This window comes from Dipteris shenzhenensis, chromosome 11, assembly GCF_047967505.1.
Source record: "Dipteris shenzhenensis isolate YYH24624 ecotype China chromosome 11, Dip_SZ_1.0, whole genome shotgun sequence".
Classification (NCBI taxonomy): domain Eukaryota; kingdom Viridiplantae; phylum Streptophyta; class Polypodiopsida; order Gleicheniales; family Dipteridaceae; genus Dipteris; species Dipteris shenzhenensis.
In genome coordinates this window covers 9,015,189-9,027,302 of record NC_141606.1, presented here as the reverse complement: position 1 = coordinate 9,027,302, position 12,114 = coordinate 9,015,189, and the positions used below count along the sequence as shown (strand labels likewise).

General features: G+C 45.0%; 1 protein-coding gene across 1 annotated transcript; it reads left to right on the top strand.

The window, feature by feature from the left end:
• Positions 1–1,371: 1,371 nt before the first annotated feature.
• LOC147896589 (IAA-amino acid hydrolase ILR1-like 1) lies at positions 1,372–5,980 on the top strand. Its single transcript, XM_087381504.1, has 5 exons — positions 1,372–1,945; positions 2,251–2,376; positions 3,577–3,891; positions 5,119–5,247; positions 5,551–5,980. Exons 1-5 carry the CDS (start codon positions 1,490–1,492, stop codon positions 5,932–5,934), a joined length of 1,410 nt encoding a protein of 469 aa, XP_087237630.1. The 5' UTR covers positions 1,372–1,489; the 3' UTR covers positions 5,935–5,980.
• The last annotated feature ends 6,134 nt before the right edge of the window (positions 5,981–12,114 follow it).

Below are 12,114 nucleotides of genomic sequence, written 5' to 3'. Positions count from 1 at the left end.
GTGATACCATAAGAGACCTCATGCCAATGACTTAATGTGACATTTTGTCTAGTAGTGCACATGTCTTGGTCTCTGAGTCTTGTGTCTCCTCATTCGTCACGGAATCAAAGTCTACAAGTCAATGCAAAACTATGAGGAAACGTTAAATAAAATGTGCAAGCAAAACAAGCACAAAAGTCCGAGGAAACTTTGAATAAAATGTGGAGTATCTCCAAAAGAGCAGTTCATGTCTCCGCATGCAAGAAGGCAAGTGCAAGTCCAATGCGAATTCCTCTTGAATGGTTACATTTAAAGATGTCCCTTTAGAGCTTCAAAGATGGTAAGAGGTCAAATCTTGGGAGGTACCTCTAGATGGACCAATTCATTATTATGTAAGAATTTTCGTTGCTTTAAAGATATGGCCTTTAGGAGGAGGCACATGGAGGCTGAACTTTGGAGACTTCCAAGTCAAGCATTGGCATCCTCTTTTAAGAGCAAGCATGCTTTCTTTGACTCTTGGAAAGCGAAGTCTTTGTAAATAAGGGGTGGTGTTCACATGAAATATGGAAGTGTTTGGCCAGTCCTCAAGCTCTTTTCCGAACGTCGTCATCACGTAATTGGTCTTTATCACCTCTCTAATAATAAGAACCAAGTTTTCACGTCCAAAGCCTCGAAGTTCGCCCCGCACCCTCCTCCACAAATCGCTCCGCAATCACATGTGCGGCTGCCTGCACGTCATGCAGGCTCCTCCTCCCACAACATGATCGTCTGTGCCACTCTGCGAACCTCCATTCTGGCGTCTTTTCTCATGTTTCTATTCCACGCAGTACGTGTTTTGCTAACTATCGTTTTGTATTGCAGCAATTACGTGTTTTCCTTAAGTATCATTTTGTGTGGTTTTCTCGTGTTTTCTATTGCAGCAACTGCCTGTTTTGTATGGTTTTCTCGTGATTTCCTTCAGAAAGAGAGAGAGAGAGAGAGACACTCTGCGAGGTCCGACTCCCCCAGTAAAAATCTGGTTATCGCAGGACGGAATCTTCCAGCTGCAGCCTTGCCTGATGAGCTAGCGTTATCCAGATTCCTGCAGATGCCAGAACTCTTTCCTCGGACTGTCAGGAACTCATTTGGCATCTCTCTCACGACCTAGTCTCGACTCTCTACCTAGCTGCTGCTTCTGTAGCAAAGTCCAAACTGTTGTCACCACCACTAGTCCGCATGCCTCCCCTCTGATACTCCTGGACTCGGGGACAAATTAGCTGTTTCGGACAATGTATTCCGATTTCCTAAGATTTTCCCGGCTCTTTGGTGATTCTGCAATGGTTGAAAACCTGCGCTCGTAGTTTCTCTCGGACATACTATATCAGGGATGCTCTGGTGAGCCAGTCGCCACTCTCTATATTCCATACGTCGTGAGCTTGCCCAGAAACTGTTATCACAGAAAGCTTACCTTGATTCACAGTTGTCGCTCTCACCCGTACCTCGCGGTGTGTCGAGATCTGTTTTCTCACAAATGGACAAAAAGATCGCTCACGTTCTCCTCAGTTACACCCTGCAGACCCTCTTAATAACAGTGCCCTTGCTCCACTACGCGTCACCATTAGCGCTGGAAAATGACATGCAGATGTTAGTCGATAATTCCGAAACGCCCATTACAGAATTCGGATGGTCCGGAGTCTCTTTGGGAAGTGCGAATAATTCAGACCCATTTTCACCTCGGAAGCTTATTCAAATGGCGCAGGAAACAGAAATGATGGCGTGGTTGAAGACAACTAGAAGAAAAATTCATGGAAACCCTGAGCTGGCTTACCAAGAGTTCCAAACCAGCGCCTTAATACGTGAGGAGCTGAATAAGATGGGGATCGATTATAATTGGCCCGTCGCTCAAACTGGAGTTGTGTCTTTCATTGGAACCAAAGGCCCTCCCTTTGTGGCCCTACGAGCGGGAATGGACGCCCTTCCAATACAGGTCCGTTAATGTTCTGTGAGTCGTTCCTGTACGACTTACGTCTGCCTTAGAAGACGACGGAGAAAAGACGGACCATTTCTTTTAAACTTTCACAAGTCACTTTTGTAATGCATTTTAGTCACGTGCGCAATAACTTTTGAAGGCCTCTTCGACTACCTTCAAATCACTGGACAAGAAAGTGCACTTTCGGCCAGACGCATTTGAACGTTGAATCCACGGAGCTGGTTGTAGCAAAACAGTTGTCCGACAATCGACGTATTAGCGATAAGTTAAGCCTCAATAACATCGTGTAAGCTTAATTGCAGGAGGCTGAGGACTGGGAACACAAAAGCAGAATTCCGGGAGTGATGCATGCATCTGGGCACGACGCTCACGTGTCCATGCTTCTTGGGGCTTCTAGACTGCTCCAGAAACGCATTCGGCACTTACAGGTACAAACGTCTGCATATGCTACTCGCGAAAACTCGTGGATTAAAAGAAGAGACTTTATTGAAGTATTGGACTTGGACATTTTTTGTAGGACTCTAGAAAAGAGGTGGAAATCTGATACAAATCCAAGGTTGATGTGAATGTGCACAATGGAATTCTAGTTAAGATGGTATGTAATCATCAATAACTAAAGAGAACAACACACCTTAGAAGACTCGCTTTAGCAATAACCATAGTAGCCCAACGGAGGCCAATTCACGAATCTTTAGTCCTTGGATGCAGGTATATTGTCTCATAGGTCAGCCAATTACGTGTAGATGGAAATTGCCAATAAACTGCACTCGGGGGCACTCATAAGGACGCAGCGTGTGATGTCGCTCAAGAAAAAATTTATACACTTATAGCCATCTGCAATCTTGTGAGGGCATACTCAGCATCTTTTCCACTTTTTTGTGCTAGCAACTTTATGCTTAGTCTCTGGTTCTGAAACACAAACATCTTGTAAAAGCACAGTCAGCAGAGAAGCAACGATGTAGCCAAGAGGCAGTGCTCAGTGGGTCTGACACATTACCAAAAGTTTTGTCACAAAATTGATCTCGAAGTAGTTCTTACTTCAGCTTTTCTTTCTGTGGAGTTGCTCAGCTATATTGTACTCACGTGCATGGCTTGATTTTAAGACTTCCCACGCACACACCTATCGAGAGGCCGAGCCAACATCTCTATTTGCCCTAAGACTTGACCATTAACTATTGCTAGAAATTCTATCTTCTATGAATAAATGAATGATGCCCCTAGGACTGGAGCCTCAGAAATGGGAATTGGCTCAGGCAATGTGGTCATATGCTGAACCAATCCCTGCTCAATCATGAGTTCAGAAGAGGTAATGACCTAGAGTAAGAAATTTTGAATTTCCAAGTTAGAGGTTCTTGCTTTCCTTGTTCACTCATGTCCTTCTGATTCCAGTAGCTTCATTCTTCGACGTGGGATCTAACTTGCAAGAAGGCATATTATCTTTCTTTTCTGCTTTCTCTAAACAAAGTCTCAAAGCTGCCTTTGTTTAATTGATTTAAGGTCTTCACGGTTTGCATTACTCAATGCTAATTCTCTGCTGTTTTTATGGAGCAGAAATGATTTTTCTATTCAGAAAATTTTCCTTCTTTTCATTGTTTCTATTGCATTGTGACTGGATCTGTGGTGAACAGGGAACAGTTATCCTGATTTTTCAGCCTGCAGAAGAATTTGGGGGTGGAGCTAAACAAATGATTGAAGAAGGTGCTCTAGGATTGGCACAAGCTATATTTGGTCTGCATGTGTCTAATGAACAACCATTAGGCACTATCAGCTCACGGCCCGGATATTTCCTAGCTGGAAGTGGCTTCTTTGAGGCAGTAATAACGGGAAAGGGTGGTCATGCTGCAATCCCACAACATGTAATCGATCCAATAATTGCAATGTCTGCCATAGTTTTGAGCTTGCAAAATTTAGTGTCCAGAGAATCAAATCCTTTAGATCTCCAGGTAAGAACATTGAATGTCAATCTTGAAGAGATTCAGTTTTAAGTGTGGTTGGAATCTCTCTTTCACCATATGTTTACTTGCTTTAGACAATCCTTCTAATGTTTTATATTGCCACTTTTGAGTCTGCAAGTACCAAATTATTTTATATTTATAGGTCAGAGATATCTACATTATGCACCACATGCTTATCCTACTGCACAAACAGGTTTGACACACGTAACACTTAGTAGCCATTCCTCACTTCCTAAGACACAGGCTCTAGATTCTGAAGAAGACTACGTATTCCTTTTCTTTGGGAAAAGAAAAGGCATAACTACGCAAAATTGCTATAATACAAACTGTAGCACCAAGATAGCATCTGATGAGGAAGGTCATTTACTGAAGAAAAGGGCCAACTTTAACTCAATGAAGAAACATGTCCTCTCACACTACCATCGCATTAAAACTAGGTTCAAGCCAGTGAGAAAAGATTTCTGATATTCCACAAACCATTTGCAGACAGTTAGGAGGAGGAGCAGCCATAGTGACCAAAATTTTGCATCAGAGGCCAGTCTTAACCAATTTCGAGATCTCTAACAAGGCTATCTGTGCTACCACTGCACTGTCTGCAAATACATGTCCTTTGACCCTACCACATTTCCCTTTATTTAGAGAACTAGGTCAAGCTTCTTTATTTATTGGGGTGTATGCTTGTGTGCTCTGCACCCTTCCAGCAAAAGCTACATAAAGCCTCCATGCTTGTGACATCTGGTTTCAAGCTCTCATCAGAACCCTTAGTGGACCCCAAATTCTTTGTGAAGCCATAGGAAAAGAGTGTAGTGGCCAGGAACTTAACAGCTCGAATGTTTGGAACTTCTTTTCCATAAACTGTCCTGCGCTATAGTTCTGAATATCCTCCCAGAGCCCCTTAAAGATTGTACTACTGTGTTTTCACATGCTTTCACAACCACGTATATGTACTCTTAGAACTAAAGGCTTTTTCCTAGGATTCTATTCAGGTAGAAATTGTTCGTCTCCTGCTTCCCTCCAATATGTTTTCATTGAGAATTATGAAAATAACACCAAGATAACGGGTCCATCACGTGAGCTCACTAGCAAAGCATTTTCTAGTGGAATTTCAAACATTAAACCTGAAGAGAGCTAGTGTCTTCTGTTTTTGTCTATGGTCTGATTGAGTTATGTAATGTCTCTTTAATAAAGTAGAATTGGTGGGCCAAATGTATGCAGGTAGTTTCTGTGACCATGTGTCGAGGTGGGAGTGCATATAATGTGATTCCAGACTCTGTCAAAATTGGTGGTATATTTCGTGCTTTGACAGAGGAGAATTTTCGGAGACTAAAGCAACGAATTGACCAAGTAACAACTCTTTTGCAAATGAATTTTCTACAGTCTTCAACATGTCCCACTTTCTTTGAGAATTTGGCTTTAATCCTACAACCACACTAATAGAAAAAAGTAAGGCTGTCAGGTCTTTCCTTCAAGATATAAAGAATGCTGTCAGGTCTTTCCTTCAAGAAAAAAGTGTCAGGTCTTTCCTTCAAGATATAAAGAATGCTGTCAGGTCTTTCCTTCAAGAAAAAAGTAAGGCTGTCAGGTCTTTCCTTCAAGATATAAAGAATGCTGACTTTGAGTGTCTCTTCGTATAATTATCACATCCAGATCATCAATAAGCAGGCAGAAGTGCACATGTGCACAGCAGTCGTCAATTTTTTGGAGAAGACAACTCCATTCTATCCGCCAACAGTAAATGATCAAAGCCTTTACGAGCATGTCTGCAATGTAGCACGTGACATTGTGGGGCAGGAAAACATGACGGTTGTGTCACCTCAAATGGGAGCAGACGACTTTGCATTTTACACAAAATCCATACCGGGTGCTTATTTTTTCCTTGGAATGAGGAATGAAAACTGCAAATCTGGTCTGCCTGGACATTCACCACCCTTTGTCCTTAATGAAGAGGTGCTACCCATGGGAGCAGCCATGTATGCGGCTGTTGCAGAGGCTTATCTTAGGAAAGCTTCCTATGAGAGAGCTCCTCATTGATGTACTTACTCAAAATTTTAATCACTCTAGTGTACATGGACAAATGTACATGAACAGGATGACCCGCCCATCTCATAAGATGTCGCCTAGGGACTATTTTCTATGTCTGTACAATTTGGAGCATAGTTTTCTGCAAGAAAAGAAAGCAGTACAGAAGGGTTCATACTCTAAGCATGTCAGTCCATAATCGCTTGTACTCAAACCAGAATCCTTCTTTCTTTGTGCATATACGGAGCAGCAAGAATGTCTTTTGTGATGTTTCCAGCAAGAAAAGAAAGCAGTACAGAAGGCTTCCTACTCTAAGAATGTTAGTTCATACTCGCTTGTCCTCAAACCACATTCCTCTCTTTCTGCATATACGTAGCAGCAAGAATGTCTTTTGTGATGTTTTCAGCCCAAGGCAAACTCGTGGATCTCCTCTTTTCATTCACCATTATGCTGATACATGAGAATGTGATCAACGCTAGCAGTCTGCCTACATCATTGAAGCTCTTTCTTGACAAGTTGGCAATTCCTATTCTACTCTCTATACCATCTTTTCTCAGTTGTACTCTAGTAAATCTGGAACATTACATGAGATCGTTTGGGTCATTGTCTGCTTGGGTGTAGCCCATTTTGGTGAGGTTTAGGGAATTTTTTGTATATAGGTATCTTGCATGACCCATAACTTATGCATTGCTCAATGGAATTCGGCAAACCTTGTCTTCAAGTTGTAGTACACATTCAAACTTGAATATTAGACTAAATCTTTATGGAATAACGATTTGGAACGAGACCGTTAAAGCATTACAAGTGCTATGTTGCATGTGAAGCATGCATCCTGAAGAGTATAGGAATAAGAAATAGCAATTTATTCAAAAACATCAAAATTTTGTTATGTACATACATGCAACTAAGTAATCATTCAAAAGCATAGGAGAGAGGAGAAGAGAGGGAAGACAAAAGAAGGGAGGGGAGAAGAAAGAAGGAAAGGAGAGAGTGAAGGGGGATGGAGTAGTAGACACAAAGGCACTACGAAGGAGACAAGAGAACACCCAAAGACACTCTTGAAGAGAAGAGGGAGCTTGTATTCCAAACTTGTGCATACAACAATGAAGACCAAAGTCAACCATTTAGTCTTTTATACATGTCACCTTTTGAAGGGAGAGCCAATCCTTTTCCTTTTAGCACTCTCTCTTTCTTTACATTTAAAAGGCTCTTGGAGCCGTAGGGTACCAAGGCATCTTGGCTATCCTTTCCATCTCTCCCCTACTATTTCACTCTTATGTGTCATAAATAGCACTTGTGTTAACCATATAAGAGCGCTAAATAGTGCTTATGTTAGCCTCAAGTCTCTGAGGCCGAAATTATTTGAGGCTCAAACCCCCTGTGTGAGGCTCAAAACCTAGAGTGGCGACGCCGATCTTGATCTACCTGCGACTTGACCCCTGTGAGGCGAATAACCACATGATGTGTTTGTGGCAATTTGCAGCCTGAACCTGTGACTGTTTGGGATATTTGGGCTCAAACTCCCTGAGCTTGCACTGTACTCCTTCCATGGCTGTAACTGTTTAAGTAAATCATGAAGCCTAATCATTGGTTACCCTGCCTTCTGCGACTGTACTCTGTGGATGTTAATATGCTCCCCTTCCTATTGCTGAGCTACCCTCGGACGGAGCTGCGCTGGAGGAGGTGTGTGGAGAGGACCATCTGGAGGACTGCGTAGCGGTCCAATTGGCATGGGATGAACCGAGTAAGGTATGAGTGGAACTTTCAGAAGTGGGTGGCGTGCATGTCTTCGTATGTGCGGATGTGGTAGCCATCATTAGGAGATATTTGGAGTCTCAAAAGGGCCCCCAATTAGTAGATCCTAATTTCAAGGGATTAGAGAGCAATTTGAGGTATACCAATGAGAGTGCTCTGAGGTGTGGGGCAATGCCATGTTAAAGTTGACAAAAGCATTTAATTGTGTGGAGACCTATAACCTAGAGTTTGGACCCATGATCTTCACTCCTAGCCCTTGATCTAATCTGCCAGGGGACTGGTACCAGCAAAGCAAGAAGAAGTCGAGGTCAAACTAAAGCGAGCAAGAATAGAACCTAGTGCTAGTCCAGTTAGCCATCCCATGCAACCTAACCCAAGTTAGTTGCTTGCACAATATGAGGATCGCCAGCTGTTGTTGCAGGCATTTCTACGCTGTCGGTTACATCTCGAGCAATCGGATCCTCAAGACAAGGGCAAAAGTGTACAGCAGGAGTCCATCATGGTGAACGATCTCCCAGGTGACGAGACAGTCATGATTGGCCTCCACCCAAGAGCTCAAGCTATCTCGGCAACCCCCGCTGTGGCCCAAGTCTTAGCCTCAGTCACGAGTCTCACAGAGGCCATACAGTTTTGCAGCATGCCCCGTTATCAGGCACCAAGTGGTTATAGCCACATGATAGCAGAGTAGCTCTCCCATGCCGACCAAATGGAGCAGAAGTTATTCAACGCAATCCAAGGGATACATTCAAATTTGAGGTAAAGCACTCTCAGCCATTAGATCAAGGGGTAGATCTAAGGGATACCATCAAAGGATAGAAGGATGAAATCTCCACCCTTGATCAACACAAAGATCTAATGGACAAGATGACAAGAAAATCTGCTTCAATATGCGCCATAGATTTGCTAGTAGATCCAAGGGAGGAGATGAGTGCAAATGGCACTTCAATTCGGGCCCTAGATTTGGAAGTAGATCAAGGGATGAGATGAGGGAAAAAGGTGCCTGAATCCGGGCCATGCATTTGCAAGTGAGCAATCCAAGCCATCCAAAATGCGCTTCAATCCTAGCCCTCCAAAATGTGCTTCAATCTCCACCCTCCATTAGGCACCTTCATCTCATCCATTGACCTTGGACTTGAATCAAGGGCCCATATTAAAACCCACCTTTCCCCTCTTAATGTGGCCTCCCAAAGTCAAATTTTGCCTTTTGGAGCACACCAAAGTGCATCCACCATCCACTAAAGGCATCCTAGACTTTTGATCTATCCACCATCACCTCCATCCAAAGGCCAAGGTTGCCCAATTTCAGAATAAAGGTACCCATGTTAGTTGAGTCAATGTTACAGGTCCCTTAGCCCATGGGTTACCATAGTAAGTTAATTAGCTTAATCCATTTCTTAATCCATTCCTTATGAGGCTCTTTTGAGACCCCAAATCTCCCCTAATGGGAGATTGCGAACGTGGAGGTAGAGGCGGAGGTCCTAAAATTGAGTGATGTCGGGGTTGAAGACAATTTGATTAGTCAGATTGTGGAGGCAGTCGTCAATGGGACGACTGTGGGCGTGGGGACATCGCGGAGGAGTAAGAGGAGAAGGCGGTTGAAGTGGACCGCTGCAACGATGATTAGATCGGATACCAAGCCATACATTTTGTTGAAGGACTGGAGGTGGAAGCAAAATCCCTCCTGTGTCATCTCTTTCGGGAAGTTGTACTTGGAAAATTTGTACAACATGGTGGGGGCCCATTGTTGGAGCTCGCAAAATTCGGCCCAAGTCCTCGTGGTGATGAATTGCACAACGAGGCGCACCTCTAGGATTTCATAGAGGTGGAGGTGGAAGCCTTCGAGCTGCTACTTCCAATGGTGCATGAGGGCACTATCCGACAGTTCTTGGAATGACTGCAAGTCTATCTCCACTGTACATTTTTGGACGGGGAGGAGGGAGGAGTTTGAGGAACTTCATCATCTTCAATCGGCATTGGTTCCTCCTCCACCGCCTTTGTGGGCGCCATATTGGTGGGCGTATGTACAAAATTGGCTGCCTTAAGCAGCATATTGAGGGCCTCTTCTAGGAGGTCGACCGGAGCAGTAGATGAGATGGGACGGGGAGGTCCTGTGTTGTGTGGTGGTGGTGTTAGAGGCCTTGGAAAAGTACTCAGACAGATTGGTGCAAGGAAGGGGGGATGGAAGGGGTTGGGTGGCTTGCTGGGTGGGTTGGGCACACTCAAGGGGAGGTGGTTGTGGAAACTCAGCAGGGGGCGGCATAGAGTTAAATACTGTAATGGCTTCTTGGCCTGCCTCCTCGGCTACTTCCTCCAAATATGCTACATGGATTGTTTCAAAATTACTCACCAAGGACTCAAGTGAGTCTTGGAGAGCCTGTAGCACCCGGTTAAAGAGGATTATAATGTCGAGGGGATCATAGGCAGTGGATTGGTAAGCCACGAGATGCCCTTGTGTTTGTATTACAGAGGCTCGACCGTAGGTCTACATCCAATTAATGTCAGCTTGCAAACTATCTGGGGTGCAAACCCATGGGTTGAGCTCCTCGAGCTTTGCTAATTGCATCACATCATCGTCCGTACGATAACTTGTGGACTCCGTGATGACGCGGCACCATGCTTGGAAATTAAGCAAAATGGGATGGTCAGCAAGAGTTTGGAGGTCAAAGGGGCAAAGGAGAGAGGCTAGATGGTTGAAGGTCCAATGAGAAATAAGACATGGCGAGAATGGGGCGGCAATGATCGACATTACGGTAGAGGATGGTTTGGATGGCGTTAAGAGGGAGTGGGGCAGTGAGGTCGAGGTGGAAAATGAGATTTTGTGCACAGAGTGCATCGAAGTGCATTTGGAGTATTTAGGGGATAGTGCGTAAGGCGAGTGTGTAGGTAGCTAATTGTGCGGAGACCTCCCTGTACATCCAAAATTCCTGCTCCTCATAGTCTTCCAATCATGAGTCTTCTAGGTGGCTGGGGGTACACAACCGCTCATTCTGTTCCTACAGAGACACGGTCAGTGCCCATTCCTAGGCCAACAGATCCTGCAATGTCTGGAGCATCGTAGCCTTCCTAAGTATGTGCATGTTATGCCTCTTCTTGCGCCTTTTGCTCTATTGTCATTTGGAGGCGTGAGTCCGCTTTGTCAGCCTGGTCCATGAGCATTTGGACCAGGGATTCTCTTGCGATGACGAGCTCTCATCCTTGGGCTTGGTGACTGACAGATCGAGCTCCCCAACTTTTGTGCAGTACTCCTCTGCTCGATTTAGGGCCATTTGCCCCATGGCTTGGGTGGTGACCATTAGGGTGTGGCTATCACATGCGGAGAGCTGTGCCTAGAGGAGAGTTGCGAGGCCTATTCTTGCCACCTTTGGAGAATTGTTCGTGCCACTTGTGGGAGCTATGCCATTGCGACTTTTCGGCCAACCCATAGCCAATAGGCAGATGCTGTTGCATCATATGGTAGAGAATCAACATGTATAGCATTGGGTTGCCGATGACCTCTCCATTTGTTTTAAGGTCCTCCCTCCCTCATCTGATTACATACTTAATCAGCCCAGTTCGTGACTTGGGGTTCTGCTTGCCGCAACAAAATGTTTGGCACAATAGACTGCTTGTGGTTAGTGTGCCTGCCTGACTTGAGTGAACCACTATAGGGCCCTTGCTGGCCTTTCCACTTCTGGCTTGATGATCTCTATGAAGTGGATGCGCCCTTTCTCTTTTTGCAGTCGTAGTGGCAGATTTTACTAAGGGCCTTGGGCATCTTCTTCTTCGTTGCATATTTGTCGCCAATGATTGGCAGGCCGAAGGCGGCTCACACCACGTCCACGTCGAGGTGGTAGAAGTGGGGTTGCGTCTCGAAGAACACCCACATTTGTGTTGGAGTTATAGGCCTAGAGGAACTCTCCCAAGAGCCTCATGTCCAAGTGGTGAGGAAGGTGGTCTGCCCACAGATCCCAGGCCTATCATTGCAAGCATGTCTTGCACTATCGGCTCCTTTAGCGCCTCATACGCTATTGCGGTGTGGTAATGGAGGGTATAATCATGCCCCTCGTATGTGTAGCGAGAGTGGATGGCACATGCGTCGGGTTGTTGGATCCATGCCTCTCCCAACGACAAGTGTGTTTGTGAGCGCATGATTTTGTACTCCCCTTGTGTGGGAGCCGGGGTGAGCTTTCTTGACGCCCTTGAGTGGGGCGTGCCTGTTGTTGTCGGTACCTCCTTGTTGCGTAGATATTTCTTCCTCCGCTTGTAAATCTTCGGCTGGAAAGTTAGAGGGCATAAGGATCGTGGCCGAGGGTGTACGTTGCGAGTTGGAGGGATCGGTGGCTTGCGGGATAGGGGTTGGGGGTGGAGGCCAAGCTCTAACTCAAACTCAAAAAATTCATTCTCCGGATCCCTAGGGGGGTTCACCTCCCAAAATTTTAGTGTACAAAGTGCATTCAA

Bases quoted from the DNA above. Each gene is read 5' to 3' on its own strand.
- LOC147896589 (XM_087381504.1), top strand. From the start codon at position 1,490: ATGGACAAAAAGATCGCTCACGTTCTCCTCAGTTACACCCTGCAGACC. The intron at 2,377-3,576 runs GTACAAACGTCT...TGTGGTGAACAG, and splicing joins AACGCATTCGGCACTTACAG to GGAACAGTTATCCTGATTTT. The intron at 5,248-5,550 runs GTAACAACTCTT...TATCACATCCAG, and splicing joins TAAAGCAACGAATTGACCAA to ATCATCAATAAGCAGGCAGA.